The sequence below is a fragment of the Balaenoptera musculus genome, chromosome 2, assembly GCF_009873245.2.
Source record: "Balaenoptera musculus isolate JJ_BM4_2016_0621 chromosome 2, mBalMus1.pri.v3, whole genome shotgun sequence".
Lineage (NCBI taxonomy): Eukaryota > Metazoa > Chordata > Mammalia > Artiodactyla > Balaenopteridae > Balaenoptera > Balaenoptera musculus.
This window is the reverse complement of record NC_045786.1, coordinates 31,873,002-31,892,957: the sequence shown is the minus strand read 5'-3', so window position 1 is coordinate 31,892,957 and position 19,956 is coordinate 31,873,002. Positions and strand designations below refer to the sequence as shown.

General features: G+C 41.5%; 2 protein-coding genes and 1 long non-coding RNA gene across 9 annotated transcripts in view; 2 read left to right on the top strand and 1 right to left on the bottom strand.

Moving 5' to 3' along the window:
- Nucleotides 1-9,319, top strand: part of TRPM1 (transient receptor potential cation channel subfamily M member 1) — a 109,075-nt gene extending 99,756 nt beyond the window's left edge. Inside the window, exon 27 of the mRNA XM_036842630.1 lies at nucleotides 7,460-9,319. Within this exon, the coding sequence (XP_036698525.1) occupies nucleotides 7,460-8,720 (1,261 nt within the window). The 3' untranslated portion in view covers nucleotides 8,721-9,319. The remainder of the gene's footprint in view (nucleotides 1-7,459) is intronic.
- On the bottom strand, nucleotides 8,053-17,888 carry LOC118890193. The gene is made up of 3 exons (XR_005018701.1): nucleotides 17,801-17,888; nucleotides 9,502-9,603; nucleotides 8,053-8,138 (listed from the first exon to the last, which is right to left on the bottom strand). It is a non-coding gene; the product is annotated as an uncharacterized LOC118890193 (long non-coding RNA).
- Nucleotides 17,889-18,893: 1,005 nt separating this feature from the next.
- The window catches only part of MTMR10 (myotubularin related protein 10), a 45,281-nt gene continuing 44,218 nt past the window's right edge, over nucleotides 18,894-19,956 (top strand). For all 7 annotated transcript variants that reach the window (XR_005018699.1, XR_005018700.1, XR_005018698.1 and 4 more), the window contains exons 1-2: nucleotides 18,894-19,092; nucleotides 19,634-19,694. Coding sequence is in view for 3 of the 7 variants with exons in the window: in XM_036842641.1 (XP_036698536.1) it covers nucleotides 19,033-19,092; nucleotides 19,634-19,694 (121 nt within the window). In the remaining 4 variants the exon portion in view is untranslated. The remainder of the gene's footprint in view (nucleotides 19,093-19,633; nucleotides 19,695-19,956) is intronic.

The following is a 19,956-nucleotide window of genomic DNA, read 5'->3' as shown; positions in this document are numbered from 1 at the left end:
GCCCAGCCCTGGAGTCCTAGTCGTGATAGATGAAGGCTTAGGGATTGTCACTACTATGTTGGAAGTAAGGGAGAAACAACCCAGGATATATCAATAAGAGCTTCACTGAGTGCCTGACCCGAGTCTGGCCAGAGTAGAGAACATAGTCAGAAAAGGCTAATGATTTAGATGATCTGAATTCTAGAAACCAAGGAGGTCTGAGGTGTGGCCATGTTGGTGTGTATAAATGATGCGGCATAGAGGTAGAATCCCAGAGAGCTTAATATTCTTTCAGCAACTACTCAGACTTTTGCTTACTAAAAAGAATGAGGACAGAAGATTTAAGACTTGAGTCTTGTTCTTTGTTTAGTCTTTCACATATAAAAACTCCAGAAGTAAGCACACCCAGGTTCTACCCTGGCTGTTCTCTCTACAATTACTAAACTTAAAAGGCAGCCCCATATGAAGAAGCAGATGGAAATTAAAATAGCTGAATGTAGAATTTGGACAGGATGAGACAACTTTATGATCTATAGACCTGAAATAAAATGACAGGGTAGGAATAGTCTTAAAACTCAATATAGGCGACCATGGGATCTTGAAACATGGGTTTCGTCAAGTATGAACTGGACCTTGTTGCTCCACTAACATTATGTTTTTGTGTTAAATTTTAACTCTATCATTAAGGAAATGTTCCCATGTAATTTATGAGATGCCTGGCAGGTAAAGGGTGATCGTTGCACATGAAAAGATGACTGTACATAAAACAAGTTTTAATAACTGGCTTACTACAGAGCTCCCAACGTCTATGTTCTGTTCTTAGGAAAGACACACAGGACTCTTACCATGAGAATGTGAATTTGGACATTATATTTAATAGATCAGAGTCTATGAAAGTCCAATAAAGTTATTCCCTACATAGGCATATATTCTCTTGGAAGTCACTACAGAAGGTCCACAAATTTATAGATTGTTGTGCCTATTATTTGAATGGAATGGAAAACATTATTCACAGTGCCTTAACAAAAATGCATTTTAGTTAAACTCCTTTCAGGTTTAGTGGTATAAGATTCAAAATCAAAACCCTTAGGTACTAGATATACTGAGATATGGATAAAAAGTATTTGAAGATTTGTAACCACCCCTACTCATATGGTCACGTCATTCTATACCTGTTCAGCACCTAGAGTTCAGGGAGTACTTTCACTGAAAAGATTTTGAAACTAAACTGAAACTGAAATCACAGCCCACAGAAAGCATCCATAAAAGATAAAAAATGATAAACTGGATTTCATCAAAATAAAAATCGTTCACTCTACAAAAGACACTGCTATGACGATGGAAAACAAGGTACAGACTGGGAGAAAACATATGCATATCATATATTTGCTGTAGGACTTGGGTACAGAATATCTAAAGAACTCTCAAAACAATAAGAAGGGGGAAATGACCCAATGAAAAATGGGCCAAAGATTAGAGGAGACACACCGGGGAAAACATAAGTTTGGCAAATAAGTACATGAATCAATGTTCAACATTATTAGTTATTAGTAAAATGCAAGTTAAAACTACGATGCGATACTTCTACACACATATTACAGTAGCTAAAATTTTTAAATATCAGTAATACAAAGTGCCAAAAAGGACGCTGAGTACCTGCTGGTACACATATACTGCTCGTGGGAATATAAAATTCTGAAAAATGGTCTGGTAGTTTCTTTTTTTTTTATTGAAGTCTAGTTGATTTACAATGTTGTGTTAATTTCTGCTGTACAGCAAAGAGACTCAGATATATATATATATATATATATATATATATATATATATATATATATATATATATACATTTTTTTTAATATTCTTTTCCATTATGGTTTATCTCAGGATATTGAATATAGTTCCCTGCACTATACAGTAAGATCTTGGTGCTTATCCATTCTATATGTAATATTATAGTTTGCATCTGCTAATCCCAAACTCCCAATCCATACCTCCCCCACACCCTCTGCTTTGGCAACTACAAGTCTGTTTTCTATGTCTGTGAGTCTGTTTCTGTTTCATAGATAGGTTCATTTGTGTCATATTTTAGATTCCACATATAAGTGATATCATGTGATATTTGTCTTTCTCTGTCAGATGTACTTCGCTTAGTATCATAATCTCTAGGTCCATCCATGTTGCTGCAAATGGCATGATTTCATTCTTTTTATGGCTGAGTAATATTCCATTGTATATATGTACCACATCTTCTTTATCCATTCATCTGTCGATGGACACTTAGGCTGCTTCCATGTCTTGGCTATTGTGAATAGTGCTGCTATGAACACTGGGGTGCGTGTATCCTTTTGAATTATATTTTTCTCCAGATATATGCTTAGGAGTGGGATGCTGGATCATATGGCAACTTTATTTTTAGTTTTTTAAGGAACCTCCACACTGTTCTCCATAGTGGCTGCACCAGTTTATATTCCCACCAACAGTGCAGGAGGGTTTCCTTTTCTCCACACCCTCTCCAGCATTTATTTGGCAGTTTCTTATAAAGTTAAACACACACTCATCATATGAACCACTCCTAGGTATTTATCCCAGAGAAATGAAAACTTATTGGTTCAGCCACTCTGGGAATCAGTATGGAGTTTCCTCAAAAAATTAAAGATAGAGCTACTCTACAATCTAGCAATCCCACTTCTGGGTATTTATCCAAGGGAAATGAAAACAGGTTACCAAAGAGACATATGCACCCCATGTTTATTGCAGCATTATTCACAAGAGCCAAGATATAGAAACAACCTAAGTGTTCGTCCATATCATGTAATACTACTCAGCAATGAAAAGGAACAAACAGCACATGCAACAACTTGCATGAATTTCAAAGACACTATGCAGAAAGAAGCCAGTCTCGAAAAGTTACCTACTGTATGATTCTCTTTATTTGACATTCTCAGAAAGATAAAACTATAGGGATGAAGAACTGATCAGTGGTTGCTAGGATTAAGGGGAGGGGAGGGTGTGATGACAAAGATTTAGCACGAGGGAGTTTTGGGGGATGGGAGAATTACTCTGGATCCTGATCATGACATTGGTTATAGAAATTTATATGTGTTAATATCCATAGAACTGTACACCAAAAGAAAAAATAGTCAATTTACTGTATGACAGTTTTAAAAAGAAAACATGACGTTAGAAATATGACATATTAGAAATATGTCATTTAGAGGAAATCAACTTTACTTAATGGGAAAGCCAAACAAATCACTTTGGACCTAGAACAGTTTTTTGTTCTGTGCTGAAAAAATATTTCATTCTGTGCCTAAAGGAAAGCAGAATTAAGATGTCCACGTTAGGGACTTCCCTGGTGGTGCAGTGGTTAAGTATCCACCTGCCAATGCAGGGGACACGGGTTTGAGCCCTGGTCTGGGAAGATCCCACATGCCGTGGAGCAACTAAGCCCATGCGCCACAACTACTGAGCCTGTGCTCTAGAGCCCGTGAGCCACAACTACTGAAGCCCATGAGCCACAACCACCGAAGCCCACGCACCTAGAGCCTGTGCTCCGCAACAAGAGAAGCCACTGCAATGAGAAGCCCGCGCACTGCAACGAAGAGTAGCCCCCGCCCACCGCAACTACAGAAAGCCCGTGAGCAGCAACGATGACCCAATGCAGCCAAAAATAAAAAATAAATTTATAAAAAAAAAAGATGTCATAAGTTAGGAAAGCTCATAGCTCACTATGAGCTCTGTCGTAAATGATAAATTTCTCTTATATGTTTTCCTGCCATTCAGTGTGTCAACAGATATGGGGCTCTTGTCAAATTGTTTCCTACAGAGCCTCTCTTTCCCCATCTGAAATGGAAATCTCTCCTTGGATTTCCATCTACGGATGTCATGTCAAGGTTTGTGAAACATGTTTAAGTCATCGTGGGAAGTCACAGAACAAGGCTGACATGGGAGATAGTTCCTCATGCATCCTTTTTGTTAATCATTCCAGATCGACATGAACTTCACCTCGGTTTTTTTTTTTCTTTCTTCTTTCACACATACTCTAAAAACTCAATACGACTTCCCTTGATTTGGCGTAGCCGTCTAAAATGTGCTGTCTCCACCTCGTTGCTGTTTACGACGAGCCTGAAATAGCATCTGACAATTTTTCTTAACCTAAACCACATCGTGAAGCTTTGTTTCTTCCACAGCTTCAAACTAAGGGGGTGGCAGTAGGGATGGGACATTTACGGGACACCTAAAGAGGGGTCCTACACGGAGCTTGAAAACCTATTCAACACAGGGGGGAGGGAGGTTAGGGAGGTATAAAGGAGACAGAATCAGATGAGTTTGAGGTTTCCTTTTTCTGTGTGAGTGGCCAGCAATGCTGTTATCTGGATTAGGTCACACAGGGAAAAAAATAGGCAGAGAATTATAAAAGATTTGAGAGGAAAGATACGTATCTATATTTTACCAGCTTATTTATTTTTAAAAGTTTGCACAGCTGCTTTAATCTCTAAATGTTGTGTTTGTTAAAGGATTTCAAGTTTGTTCCAGAGGCAATGCAGTTTTTAACACAAAAGGAATGAATCCTTGGGGCAGTAGATTTGAAGTGAGCAAGGAGACATGACATTTAACAGAGAAAACCAAGTTGGACTTGAAGTCCTGGAAAATTAATAGTGTAAAGTTCTTCTGATGGTCCCTGAAATGCAGGAGGACAGGGAACACTTAGAACCTGTTGTCGGGTTCCCTATGGTAGGGAAGCTTTTTTTTTTTTTAATTTATTGAAGTATAGTTAATTTACAAACTAACACAATGTTGTGTTGGTTTCAGGTGTATAGCAAAGTGATTCAGTTATACATACACACATATATATATATATTTTCCCTTATAGCTTATTACAAAATATTGAGTAGTGTTCCCTGTGCTATACAGTAGGTCCATGTTGATTATCTATTTTAAATACAGTAGTGTGTATCTGTTAATCCCAGTAGGGAAGTTTTTAAAGAAGGAAGTCATGTCTCCTCATACATGGTGAATTTGGTGAAGTTGGTCCTCCTGGTGGCAAACTTCCAGGAAGCCAGACCCTTCCTGCTCAGATGATGTGGTTTCCTAAGGGACATAAAAATAGTCCTCTCCCCATGAAAAGGGTTAAGAATGGAAGCCAAGGACCCTCCCACACAACAGAGCGCAGCTGTCAATGTGGCCAACAGAAGTTGAACATGAGCAAAAGCAGTTCTGGGAGAATGTAGGACAAGGTAGCTGCAAGAGCAGCAGAGTGGGGAGAGCACAGGAGATGCAGTAGGGCAGAGGGCAGAAATGGTGCAAGAAGAGCGGCAGGGAATCAGGAAGTGGAGGAGAGGAAAGCGAGTGCAGGTGAGGGAATTTAGAAGGATATGCAGAGAGGGTAGCAAAGCCATATTAGACACAGACTCGAAGCAAACTGGGTGACCCTAAAGTCTGCCTACACATTTCCACAGAAAGATAAAAGGTGGGCAAGAATCAACAGATAAAAGTACAAAGTGTTTGCCTTCACCCACGGGTGAACTTGTGATCAGACCACCACACTGTCGGGTGTAGAGGGTCCAGTGGCTCTCAGTGGGAGCCAGGATCCCCTCTGCCTGGCTACCCCAGGACAAATTCAACTTTTAGAAGGTAGTCCCAGGTCCTGGGCATAACTCGCTGCCTTTTAGAGTAAATTTCATAAGCTGATGGAAAGAATTCGTACTGTATGTATTCCTGAAATATAAAATATAGTCTACACCAGCAGGTTTTAGTTCGGGCAACATTATGGTTTCATAGGCTATTGCCTGATCTTCTAGGAGTTAAAAAAACCTAACCGCAGATATTTATAATCTGCCATGATCTTTCTTTCTTACAACCCCATAGGGAATACCAATTATTAAATATAGCAAACAATTTAAAGTTACTGGTATTCTTCAGATGATTAAATGACCTCTTGTCCCTGAAGTAAACCATCTGATAATCTGAACTTAATTTTTTGTCTTTTTTAAAATTTATTTCATTGAAGTATAGTTGATTTACAATGTTGTGTTAATTTCTTCTTACAGCAAATTGATTCAGTTATACATATATATATTCTTTTCCATTATGGTTTATCCAGGATATTGGATGTAGTTCCCTGTGCTATACAGTAGGACCTTGTTGTTTATCCATCCTATATATAATAGTTTGCATCTGCTAATCCCAAACTCCCAATCCATCCCTCCCCCACCCTCCCTCCCTTTTGGCAACCACAAGTCTGTTCTCTATGTCTGTTGGTCTGCTTCTCTTTCATAGATAAATTCATTTGTGTCATAATTAGATTCCACATATAAGTGATATCATATGGTATTTGTCTTTTTCAGTCTGATTTACTTAGCTTAGTATGATATTCTGTAGATCCATCCATGTTGCTGTAAATGGCCTTATTTCATTCTTTTTATGGCTGAGTAATATTCCATTGTGTATATATACACCACATCTTCTTTATCCATTCCTCTGTTGATGGACATTTAGGTTGCTTCCATGTCTTGGCCATTGTGAATAGTGCTGCTGTGAACATAGGGGTCTTTTCAAATTATAGTTTTCTCTGGATATATGCCCAGGAGTGGGATTGCTGGATCATATGGCAACTCTACTTTTCGTTTTTTGAGGACCCTCCATACAGTTCTCCATAGTGGCTGCACCAATTTACATTCCCACCAAGAGTGTAGGAGGGTTCCCTTTTCTCCACACCCTCTCCAGCATTAATTGTTTGTAGATTTTTTGATGATAGGCATTCTGACCAGCATGAGATGCTATCTCATTATAGTTTTGATTTTTGCATTTCTCTAATAATTAGCAATGAATCTGAACTTAATTATTAACAATTCATTTTCCGAATTCCCTGAACTTCAAATAAGGATGTTATTGTATTTATTTTGTCATGATAACCATTCATTGCTGACAGCTATACTCAAAACTCAAAAACCTAAGTGCTGTGTCTCCCTTTATCATCAGAGGCAATGTGATGTACCAGGTGAGAGACCAGAGCTGGTGCCCATCCATGCTGGTGCCATACTGTTTGCCAGCTGTGCGTCCATAGGCAAATTACTTACCCCTCTCCATGACTTGATTTCCTCATCAAGGGATGGTGATAATAGTGCCTTCTTCATAGGGCTGTTGTGAGAGTTAAACAAGCCTAGAATAGGACCTCGGTGAGTACGTATTGTTGAATACATAAGGCATTTAGAGCAATGAACGGTAAATAGCACCATATGCGTTAACCATATTTCTATTATTTTCTGATGCTCCTCACTGTAATTTTCAGTAGTTATATTAGGAGAGTGTGAAGTTTAAAAATATGCCCATAAATAAATAAAATTTTTAAAAAAAATGCCCCAAGCAGCCCATGATTCCCAAAAGCCTGCAAAATCATACAGCAACAATAACATTATATTTTTGGTTTTAATCCTTAGTTCATCTCAGTGTAATAAACCTATCCCTTTGTATCCGCCAGAGTTGAAAATATGTCCATGAGGTTGGAAGAAATCAACGAAAGAGAAAACTTTATGAAAACTTCCCTACAGACTGTTGACCTTCGCCTTTCCCAACTGGAAGAACTATCTAGCAGAATGGTGAATGCGCTGGAAAACCTCGCAGGAATGGACAAGTCCGACCTGATGCAGACCCGGTCCCGGGCTTCTTCTGAATGCGATGCAACGTACCTTCTAAGGCAAAGCAGCATCAACAGTGCCGATGGCTACAGCATGTACAGGTATCTTTTCAACGGGGAGGGGTTGTTGTATGAGGATACTTCCCTCTGCATGCCACCAGGGACGGGGTTCAGGAAAAAAGTCGGTTCCTTCCGTGTGAAGGAAGAGAAGGACCAAAGAACGCACCTGGTCCCAGAGCGTCGGGGCAGCCTTCGCCTGCCACCCAGCACGAGCACGCCAGCATCCCCAGACGGCGATCGACTTGCCTCAGACAACGTGAAGAGCACCTCAGAGCCGAAATTAGGTCCAGATGTTGGGATTTCAGCTGAAGATGATGAAAGGCAGGCAGACTCTAAGAGAGGAGAAACGAGCTCCCCAAGTTTCAGTCAAACAGATGTTATGCACGGACAGAACAAGTCGGATTTTCAAAGCACTCAGCTAACAGTGGAAACAACGAAGATAGAAGGCACCATTTCTTATCCCCTGGAAGAAACAAAAGTGACCCGTTATTACCCTGATGAGACGTTCAGTGCTTGTAAAGCAATGAAGTCCAGAAGCTTTGTATATTCCCGGGGAAGAAAGCTGGTCGGCGGGGTTAACAAGTCGAGTGCAGTTGGGGACCAAACATGCCCCTCCACGGTTCAGCAATGGACCACAGAATGGAGGTATCAAGTTCAAAAGATTATGCGTTCTCGGAGCATGGATATCCCTTCCTTTGGGTCTGAAATGGCAGTGCAGGCCGAGCATCAGGGGCATTTCACAGACACCAAAGATGAAAACTGTGTTTCTGAAACAGGCCCTCAGATGGCCCGTTTGTCACTAGCTGTTACTGACAGAACTGACAAGGAAAACTTACTGTCTGTGAAAACACACCAAACTTTGGGATTCCCATCTTTAAGGTCACAAAGTTTACACGGCCATCCTAGGCATGCTAAAGCCATTCAGGGCACCTTAGACATATCTGGACACGCCAGCAGTGTAAGTAACTTAGCAGTTGTGTCCAGAATTACAGCGGAAGACCTGAAAGTTAAGCGAGAGAAAAATTCCTCAGAAACTGAATGCTAATGAGTTTTGTTTCTTTGATTTTTAAATCAGAACAACTGATGAGTCCCATCTTGGTCATCTAAACATCATCCATTTCTGAAATCGTTTTCATTAGAAACATTTGACAATTTGGACTTATTTAAAATTTAGACTTTAATTTTAGTGCATTGCAATTTAAAATGTAATGCACTAAACTTAAAGTAATGTTTTGTTAGCATATGTTAGTAAACTTAGTTTTTTTAGTTGGAGTAGGATCAATGAAAGTGATAATGCTCCAGTCATGATAAATTGCTTCATCAGTATACAGGATCCTACGATCTCTTTATTTCTGGGGGCAACCAAATAGCCAAAGAAATGCCTTTGGGTGCCACCAGTAGATTACTTAAGGGAGTAAGCAACTATGTAAGAAAGGGAAATGAAAGACAAAGCAAACATGAAAAAAAAAAGGAGGGGTGGGGGAAAAGAACAATAAAACTATGAGGTGCAAGAAGTGAGAATTGGAAAGGGGAAGTAAACATGATATGTTCTTTTGGGTTTCTTTTTATTTTATGGTTTAATGCTTTATGTTTTAAAATTACACGATGGAAAAAAAAAGGCCACGATTATATCAAAGGTCACACTGTAATAGGGTAGGGTGACCAAGAGTTTTGTTAATGTGTAAAAATAAAGTATCCCATATGAATTTTCCTGTTGTCATCTAGTCCTTGATGGCAAACACAAATTAATTGTACTTCTGTCTACACAATGGTAGACATTTACTTTACACAAGTAAAGCTGTGGCTAAAACCTAAAGGATACATACGTGTTCAAGGTGGGAATTCTCAAGAACTACAAAGATGATTCATGGCTGAAAACACAAGGTGTACTTCAACTTGTAAGTTCAAAGACACAGCATCGCCATAAACTGGCAAGGGGCAGGGGGAGGAGAGAGAGAGAGAGAGAGATTAATTCACTGCAGTTATGCCAAAGGTACTAATCAGAGACCTCAGGAGACTTGAGAGTTTAATAGCCAGATGAGAATCCCTGAACTGAGCTTGATTCGAGACTATTTAATCAATCCTGCTACCTGTGTTATTTGACCCAAGGATAAACCCATTCCATTTGACCTCATTCCTAAATCTCTGCTTTGGGTGCCAAGAAAACTTGCAGCCCTTCACCACAACCTAAAAAAAGGTTTCTCAGAACAATCTGGAGAACCTCTGACAGCTCGAGAGAGCAGGTCTGAAGAAGGCAAAGCTTTTGTTTGGAATTCTCCACCTGTCCGCTCATTACACAGACCCCTTTTCTAGGTCACTCCCACCTTGCCTCAGGTGTGGGGCCTGAGTTTATTCCCAGAAGTCTCACTGAGTCTCCTGTAGAAGTGTTGGCTGAAAGGGATGTGGTTTTTTTTTCTTAAGGTATTTATCTTACAGACCCAGAATGTGTACATTCTAATGGTGAAATTTCAGAACCTATGGCAGGAACTTTTCTTGCACACCCTGAATCATACAATATAGCTATTTATGTGCTCTACCAACTCCGTTCGACTCAAATATTAAGGGCCTATTATGCAGGGCACTAAGCCAGACTGCTTGTTATTATATTGCTATTATTCCAATGTCATTCCAATTTTGCTAAATATGGGAAACTGAATATTAAGAACTAATATCCAATCTGATCAAATCTAGCAGTATCTAATACATTAAAATAGAAACACTGCACATGTTCAAAGCACTTAGCATAGACTGTTGGTGGGAATATAAAATGGTGCAGCCACTATGGAGAACAGTATGGAGATTCCTTCCTGGGCATATATCCAGAGAAAACCATAATTCGAAAAGATACACGCACCCCAGTGTTCATAACAGCACTATTTACAATAGCCAAGACATGGACGTAACCTAAATGTCCATCGATAGAGAAATGGATAAAGAAGATGTGGTATATTTATACAATGGAATATTACTCAGCCATAAAAAAGAATGAAATAATTCCATTTTCAGCAACATGGATAGACCTAGAGATTATCATACTAAGTGAAGTAAGTTAGACAGACAAAGACAAATACCATATGATATCACTTATATGTAGAATCTAAAAAAATGATACAAATGAACTTATTTACAAAACAGAAATAGACTCACAGACATTGAAAACAAACTTATGGAAGCCAAAGGGGCTGGAGGGATAAATTTGGAATTTGGGATTAAGAGATACACACTACTGTATATAAAATAAACAACAAAGACTTACTGTATAGCACAGGGAACCATACTTAATATCTTGTAATAACCTATAATGGAAAAGAATCTGAAAAAAATAGATGTATATATGTATAACCAAATCACTTTGCTGTTCATCTGAAATGTAAGCCAACTATACTTCAACAAAAAAATAAAAATTATTAAAAAATCATTTCGCATAGAACTGTCTTAGTAAATTAGAACTATATTTCTGTTCTATGTGAAACCTAATAAGAAACATAAGAGGGCTTTTATTCTTATATCCCATAAACTCTGTCACACTCATAAATGAGTTATGATGTGATATTTGATATAAAGTTAAAAAACTCATTTTTAAATTTCTATCAAGGGGAATTAAGAATTGAACTATCAAAAGACCTCATTATAAGTGACTCTCTCCTTTGAGACTGTATGATTGCCTACTTTCTGTACGTACAACTGCATCACCACGAGGCTTCTACAGGTTTCCATAATTTAGGTTTCAAAATTTAAAAATTAAACGTTAATGTTGTCATATAGTTATTCCATATCAAAAATGCATTTTACTGGATATAAATTGGAAATAAAGAGAAATGAAATTATTGTCTTACTATCTCCTACATAAAAAAGCAGACAATTTTAAAGACAATTTTTATTACAAAAGATACTGAAAATCACACAAAACAAATGTATGTCTTAATTATTGTCAGATGGACATCCTTTATAACCACTACCCGTTTTCATAGAATTTGCCACCCACCCCAGAAGTTCCAAAAGTTCCTGTGTCAACCACCTTCCTCCCCACAAAAACAACCACTCTCCTTTTATAGTAACCACTTCCTTACTGTAAAACAATGACTCCAAAACTGGGTGGCTTGAAACACCTACTTTATTATGCTCATGGATCCTGTGGGTCAGGAATTCAGACAAGGCATAGCAGGAATGCCCCTGATTTGTAGTGTCTGCTGATTTCCATGGTGTAACTATTCCTACCCTGGCCAACATCAAGCTATTCGTGTGACATCACTGAATGTGGGTTTGGGGAAAAATGCTAACAATTTGCTGCTGTGAGCCAGTACAAACTGGCTACAGCACATCAGTGTCTCTGCTCCACGGTGTCTGAGCTGGGAAGACTCAGTGTCTGGAGGCTGGAATCATCCAGAAACACCTTCCCTCACAGGTCTGGGAGTTGATCCTGGCTGTCTGCGGGGATCTAAATCTCAGCTAGAGTCCATCCACCAGAGCGCCTGTGCATCGCCTTTCCGTGCACCCTGGGCTTCCTCACAGTATGGCAGCCTCATAGGAATCAGTTCAGGGTTCCAAAAGTGAATGTCCCAGTGAACAAGAAGGAGATATTGTTTTTTATGACCTCGCTTCCACTGCATTCTCTTGGTCACAGGTGAGTCAGTAAGGCCAGCCGAGACTCAAGGAAGAGGGTCATATTTGGGAGGCGTGTTGAAAATTTTGCAGACATGCTTTAAAAGCCCCACACTTGCATTTCATTATAGCTTTATCACCTGAATGTTCCTTACCACTATAGTTAAGCACCCCTCTTTTTTGTTTTTTAATTTGCTGATTCCCCTTCTATCCCTTTCTCCTTCTTATAGTTCATCTGTTGAAAAACGTGGGTCATTTGACTTGCAAAGCTTCCCACAGCCTAAATTTTACTGGTTGAACAGTCATATGCAGTTAGATGTGTTCCACTCTGCCTGCAAGTTGGCAGGAGAATTCAGAGGCTTGTTCAGGCTTAGGTTCGATCCTGATGGCAAGGCTACTTGGGTGTTGTTGCTTCTTTCATCATGAGGCACATCTATGTCTACTTGCCTCTCTTTTTGTGATGTCAGTAGCTGTTCATACTCAATATCTGGATCCCTTCATTCATAAGAGGTTGAAAATTGTAATACTCGAATCCTATTATTTCTTTTTCTTTTATTATTTAGAATACTTTATAAAGAGATGATTCCTTTCACTTACTATTTGATTACACAGTGGTATAGTTCATACTGCACAGCAGGAATAATGATTGACTTTTCCCATTTATTTGCCAGTTTTCAAGATAATGAATTGGCTTTTATCATCTTCCAAAGGTGACTGAGAGATTTTTAAATATATATATATGTATATATATATATATATATATATATATATATACACCATTATGATCGCATGAATTTAAACATGTGATATGTTTCAATCCATTGCAATTATTATCCTTTTACATTTTCTTTCCTCGAGTACCTTAAATATGTTACTCCATTTTCTTTTTTTTTTTTTTTTTCCGGCCACGCTGCACGGCTTGTGGGATCTTAGCTCCCCAACTAAGGATCGAACTCAGGCCCCGGGCAGTGAGAGCGGCGAGCCCTTACCACTGGACCGCCAGGGAATTCCTGTTACTCCATTTTCTTCTGACATAAAGGATTGTTTCCAAAAGGTCTGATGATAATCTAATTTTTTTTCACCTAGAAGTCATTTGTTCTTTTTGTCTAGATACCCAAAGAAATTTTCATTATTTTTTCTTTAAACTCCAATAGTTTTACAAGAATATGTCTTAGTGTTGGTAATTCTGGATTGACAGTCTCACGTGCAGTGTGTTCTCTCAATGCATAGTTTCGAAGCTTTTTTTTTTTAATTTCAAGGAAGTTCTCTTGAATATAGTTTGCAGTATCTCTTCTGTCTCCTTATCTCCTCCCCTGCTTTTTCCACAAAGGCTCTTATTATTTCTTCAAGGGCTGGATCTCCTTCGCTTATCCTCAATATTTGCCACTTTCTCACTAATCTTTTTAAATTTCTCTTTATTGATTTTTGAAAATTTTTTCTCCTTTTTATCTTCTGCTTCTCTTAAGGTATAACAAATTGTGTTTATTCACCCTTGGGTTTCTTTTGGTTTAGTCTTCATTTCTGAAATAATTCTTTCTCTTATTTCTAATTCTCTTCTGAATTTGTTCATTTAATTCCAAATATTCCTAATTCTGATTTGCATAATTCATTCATGTCTCCTATCATTTTCTTTGTGTCTTTTAGCTCTTTGAAATGCTGGGCGTTGGTTTTGATCTGCATTGAGGGCATGTTTTTCTGATGTGCTTTTACTGTCTACAGGAGTGCTATTCAGTTCTTCTCTTTTTCATTACAATAGTTTTCTATGGGATTTGACTTCCATACTTTCCCTTGGTTATTTTTATGTGAAATTGGTTTTCTCAAACTTTTTGAAGGAGGCAGTTGTCAGGATAGTTTTTCTAACTTTGCAGAGAACCTTTTTTTTTTTGGCTGCGCCATGCGGCATGCAGGATCTTAGCTCCCCCACCAGGGATCGAACCCATGCCCCCTACATTGGGAGCTTGGAGTCTTAACCACTGGACCACCAGGGAAGTCCCAAGAGAACCTTTTTTGTTTTTACAGTCTAGCATTAAAATTTTGTAAAGTCAGCTTACTTTCAGAGATTTCCTGGTCCTCCATCTTTACCTGGACCCTCTCTTTCCTTTGTCTCTCCTTGGCTCAGTTTTGTTCCCATGCCAAGCAGTTTGTCCTCAGTGTGGGTCCCTTTCCTTGAAGGAAGCTGTGGTAGGTCAGTTTCAAGAGTTCCTACAGCAATATTGTTCCACCCCTCAGAGCTCACCAGGAGCCCTTACACTCTCAAACACCACTTTCTACTTCACCTGCTCTTCTCAACTTGACTGGCTGGGCCAGTAAATACCTTCTGGCTATTTGGGGATTCTTCAGATGCCTCATTGATTCCCTTTGCTGATATAACAAAGGTCTTGTAAGTACTATGGTTTGCTCCTACTTGCCTATAGTTTGGAAATCATAGGGATACCATTCCATTTAGATTTGTGGTTAATGTTGTCCATGGGCCTCTGGTTTTGCTTTATAGTTCCTTTGTCTATTTTCATGAGGAGACTGAATAATTATGCTGCTGTTGTCATCTTCCCAGAATTCCCCCTCAAGAAACAGATTTTTAAAATGACTTAATAGTCATCTTCCAGGACCATATACTCAGGCAGTGGTATAGTTTTGTAGACATGATACTTAACCACTGTACACTACCTCTCCCACTGCTACCACCATCACCTTCTTTTATCTGGACTCTTCTGATAGCCCCCAACTAGTCTTGTTACTGAATGTAGGGTCTGGCTGCTCGTTGCTCTAAAGCTAATAAGGGGGCAAGTTGGTGAAAGTTTGCTTGATTTCAGAGGCCAGCAACCAGGGGGTGGGGGAGAGGGCAGACTCCTGTTCAAAGGCCGACCCCCCCCCCCCCACCGGGGGGGTGAGAGCTATAAAAGCCGAAGGAGGCGACTACATGTAGAAACAGCACAGGCAGCTCTGACAGTCATCTTGAAACTGGTCATGGGGTGGTCTGATCAGTGTCATCTTGATGGCTTTCAGTACAGTTAATCTTTAGTTCCAGGGTCGGTTTGTTCCCATTTCTCTGAGGGCAGCTCTCAGAATTGTGGCAGCTTATGTCACGGCTACAGCCTGGTCATCATGTAGTTAACTTCTTCCACCTGGTGTGGGTTTCAGTAGCTATAAGACAGCTCACAGGATATGGCTCAGAATATTATCCATAGCCCTTGAGGAGGAACTAAAGGTCCTTGACTTTGCTTAATGACTAAACTATTACTATTTTGTCCTGTTTGTTTTCCTTTGCTTCTGCATTTTCTCACTTCTCTGATTGAATTTGTTCTTTGACTGAAGTTTTCCTGCAGACAAAAGGCAGGCTGAGGGCATGGGGGGCAGGGAGAAGGACCATAGGATCCTGCTCCATTTCAGTCTCACTGCTTCTACCACGCTGTACCTCTACAGCAGGGGGAGTGATTATTTTTAGACGTCAGATCACATCATTCTCAGCTCAAAATGTTGCAGAAGCTTCTCAATTTTCAGGCCCTATGTGATCTGGCTTCTTTTTCTCTGACCTCTTCTTCCACTAGATTAGGCTGCTCTGAACACACCAGGCAGGTTTGCACCTCAGGGCATTTGCACCGCTAACCCTCTTCTTCCTGATCTCCACCTGGCTTGCTCCCTCACTCCCTTCTGTCTCTGCTCAAATGTCATCTTATTAGAAAGGCCTTCCCTGACCACACCCCATCTCCCACTGAAAAACAAAACCTTCATCTTCTTCCCATTTGTTTTTCCTCATGGCACTTGTTATATATTAATTTTTTATATCCTTCCACCCAGAGTGAAAGTGTCAGGAAAGTAGAAACTTTGTCTTCTTAGTGACCCAAGCACAGAGGTTTTTAGCACAGAGTTAGCAATCAATACAAATTTGGTCACTGACTGAATGAATATATTAATTACCTAGCACCTAATAGATATTCAAGAAATGTTAGCTCTTTTTTCCTCTTCACAGGGAAAAGGAGGTGATCTGTACGGAATGCCACTATCCCCCATGATAGAAGAACCAATACTGGAAACAGAGTCAGAAAAAAAAGGGACAAAATAGTGACATCAGAACCAAAGAAGGAGACAGTCAGCTATTTCGAATGTACAGAGTATCAAGGAGATCAGGACTAGTGTTAGGAACTGTATTTATTTTCCCAAAATTCAGACGTTGAAGCCCTGACCCCCAATGTGACTGTATTTGGAGGTAGGGCTTTTAGGAGGTAATTAATTAAATGAGGTCATAAATGGTGGGGTCCTAATCCAACAGGATTAATGCCTCTGTAAGAAGAAACACCAGAGTGCACTCTCTCTAATACCCTGCACCCATCCACCACCAACCCCCCACCCTCAGCTCTCTCCAATGTCTGCAAGCCAGGCAGAGAGCTCGCACCAGAATTCCATCTTGCCTATACTTGACCTTGGACTTCCCAGCCTCCAGAACTGTGAGAAATAAATTTCCATTATTTAAGCCACCTAGTTTGTGGTATCTTCTTATGGCAACCCAAGCAGACTGATACAATTAGATATCTGAAAAGGCCCTAAAATTCAGGGTAAGTCAGGACAAATCTGGAAATCAGAGTTTTTCCACTTTTCGACTGTATGGTCACTTATTACAGTTGTAGATCCTAAGAAAACCTGTATGGCAAAAGGCAAATTATAGTAAGTCGTTTCAGTATAAAGATCCACATATTCCTTGAAGAATATTTGTGGAAAAAAAAATACATTTTGTCTAGTTTTATTGAGATGTAATTGACATACATCACTGTATAAATACAGCTTAAGGTGTACAGTCTAATGGTTTGACTTGCATATATTGTGGAATGATTACCGCAATAAATTTAGCTGGCATTCATCAGCTCATGCAAATACAATAAAAAGAGAAAGAAAAAAAAAACGCTTAGGATTTACTCTCTTAACTTTCCTATATAACAGACAGCAGTGTTAATCATATTTATCATGTTGTACATTATATCCCTAGTACTTACTTATCGCCTAACTGGAAATTTGCACCTTTTGACCACCTTCCTCCAATTCCCCCTCCTCCCACGCCCTGCCTCTGGTAACCACAAATCTGATCTTTTTCTATGAGTTTGGTTTGTTTTTTTTTAATCCATTTAATGTAGAGAAAACACGGACTATTCATAAAAAGGTGTTAAATGTATGTGCACAACACTATCTTTAGCATCTATAACTCAATGGGCTTAACATTTTAAAGTATGATTGTGGTTCCCGGTCAAAATGGAATCATATGGCACTCAAACAAGTTAACCAGAAAGATGAGTGGGGTTCTGGATCCAGGATAAATTATTTTCCAAAAACCGTAACTTTTGAATCTTTGTTTAAATTTTTTAGTGTTTTCATTAGCAACACTTGTCAGTATGATTGTGATTCATATGGCCACATTGGAGCTTCCCTGTGACATTAATTATAATATGCTGGATTAGGGATTTATTCTTCAAAGCATAAGAAAAATCTAGTCTCAACTAATAGATTTACCAAAATGAAACATCACTAGCCCCTTACCAAAGGCTGCTCCAGTTCGGAAACATGCTGAAGAGTTCAGAAATGCCCTGCGCTTGATATGCTGAAATTCGCCGGTTCTTTGCAATTAACGGGCAGATTATTCGGTCCATAGCCTATTCGGTCCACACCGCTAAGGCCTGACTCTTGCTGGGCTTTTGATCATTTATCTGCTCACTGGTATTTTTACACGTGAGGATAGGCACGAAAAGAAAGGAAGGTAACTTGCTTAATATCTTTATCCACATTAAAGTTTAATAAAGAGGGTAGAAGTTAAAGTAAATGGAGAGTCCGGGTTGCCTGGCAACGTCCTCCGTCAATAGCCTCAGCACTCCGTGAAATTCAGCAGCAGGACACCCCAGTCTCAAAGCTTCCCGCACAGACAAAAATCTCCCCCAGTGTCGACCTTGAAGGCACCGCGCTGACCGTCTGATCCCAGTCACTGCCGGCTGCCCCGGGCCGCCTTCCCGGTGCCCGTCCCTCACACGCTGGCCGCAGACAGCGTGACCGGCTGAGCCCAGGGCTCCAGGGTCCCCTTCCCCCGCCCCGGGCTCCTCCCGAAGAAGGAAAACAACACTGGTCGCGCGAGCTGGAGGACTAGCGAGCAGCGTCAAGGGGGGGGTGTCCCGGGGACAGGGGGACCGCGGGGCAGTCGGCACGGAAGCTTGAGCGAAAGCCGGGGCCGCCTCCCGCGATCCCTATGACCCCCGCCGGCCGCCGTAGGTCCCTGCTGGCCGCTGTGACCCCCTCGGGCCGCCTCCCGCGGCTCCTGTGACCCCCGCGGGCCGCCGTACGTCCCCGCGGGCCGTTGTGGACCCTGCCGGCCGCCATAGCAGTGCTCCCACCCCCGCCCGGACCGGCCTTTCAAGATGGCTCCCGCGCCCCGTTCCCCCCCGGCGCTCTCGCTGAGGGCCGGGCAGCGGCGCAAGGCGCCAGCCTCGCGTTCCGACTCCTGCGCGGCCTAGAGGCCGGTAGCGGCCGGCCGCCGGCCTGCGCGCGCCGTCTCTCGGGGCGGGGCGGGGCGGGGCGGGACGCCGGGCCCTTTCCGGGGATGGGCCCGGGCTCCTCCCCGCTCGGGCGGGCGCTCAGGCGTGTCCACGCCCGTCAGCCCGCCCGGCCCGGCTGGCCGCAGACCGAGCCCGGGCGGCCGCACGGGGAGCTCTCAGCCAGCGGGCGTCGGGAGGCGGATCCCGGGCCCCGACCGGGACGGGCCGAGCCGAGCAGGCGGCGGCACCATGTTCTCGCTCAAGCCGCCCAGACCCACGTTCAGGTCCTACCTCCTGCCGCCACCCCAGGTAAACAGCCGTCTCCCCGCGGCGCCCTCTCCTCGCGTTTCCGGGGAGCCGCGCGCGGGCAGGCCCAGGAGACTGCCCCGTCCCCCGTCCCCCGGACCCCGGCGCGGGGAAGCCGCCTTCCCGGGAGCCTCGCCGGCTCAGTGGAAACTTGCAAAACTCCGCCGCAGCCGTTCTCGGCTCCGAGACGGGACTCCAGGGAGCGATCGGAGTTGGGATTTATTTAGCCCTTCGCCTGGCGACGGTCCCCGCCGTGACCGCCGGCAGGATCGCATCGCCTGTGGGCACCTAGTGGAAGGGGTTACCTACCTGTCGTAAATGTGAACACCTGGAAGCGGCACAGACGGTTGTAGTATTTTTTTGGCCAGACTCTCAATTCCATCACGAGCAGATCCTTACAAGAGTTCGGTAAAAATGTGTAAGAATTTAAGTGGGGGGGATACGTGTCTGTCGCCTGTGTCATCACCTAGAAAATAAAATTTGCTTTCATCTCTCAGGCGGGAAAAAAGTTTTGATTTTGATTTGTTTTGCTAATGTATTTCAGACTGACGATAAGATTAATTCAGAACCGAAGATTAAAAAACTGGAGCCCGTTCTTTTGCCAGGTAAACATGAGTGTTCTAACAGATACTTTAGTAATGTGTTTTGGCCTAAGATTATTCTACCAGCTAGTACCATGTGGTTAACTTTCCTCATTTACTTTAAACTTTAGCCAGTTAAAAATCTAACGACTGAGGATGGAAAAAAAAAAAAAAAGATTGGTTAGAACTAAAGGACAGCAACAAAAAGTAATGATTAATTGGTGTTTGTCCTTGAAAACTGAAGCATCGTAGAAAACTCAAGAATACCACTACCTTATTCCTTTTC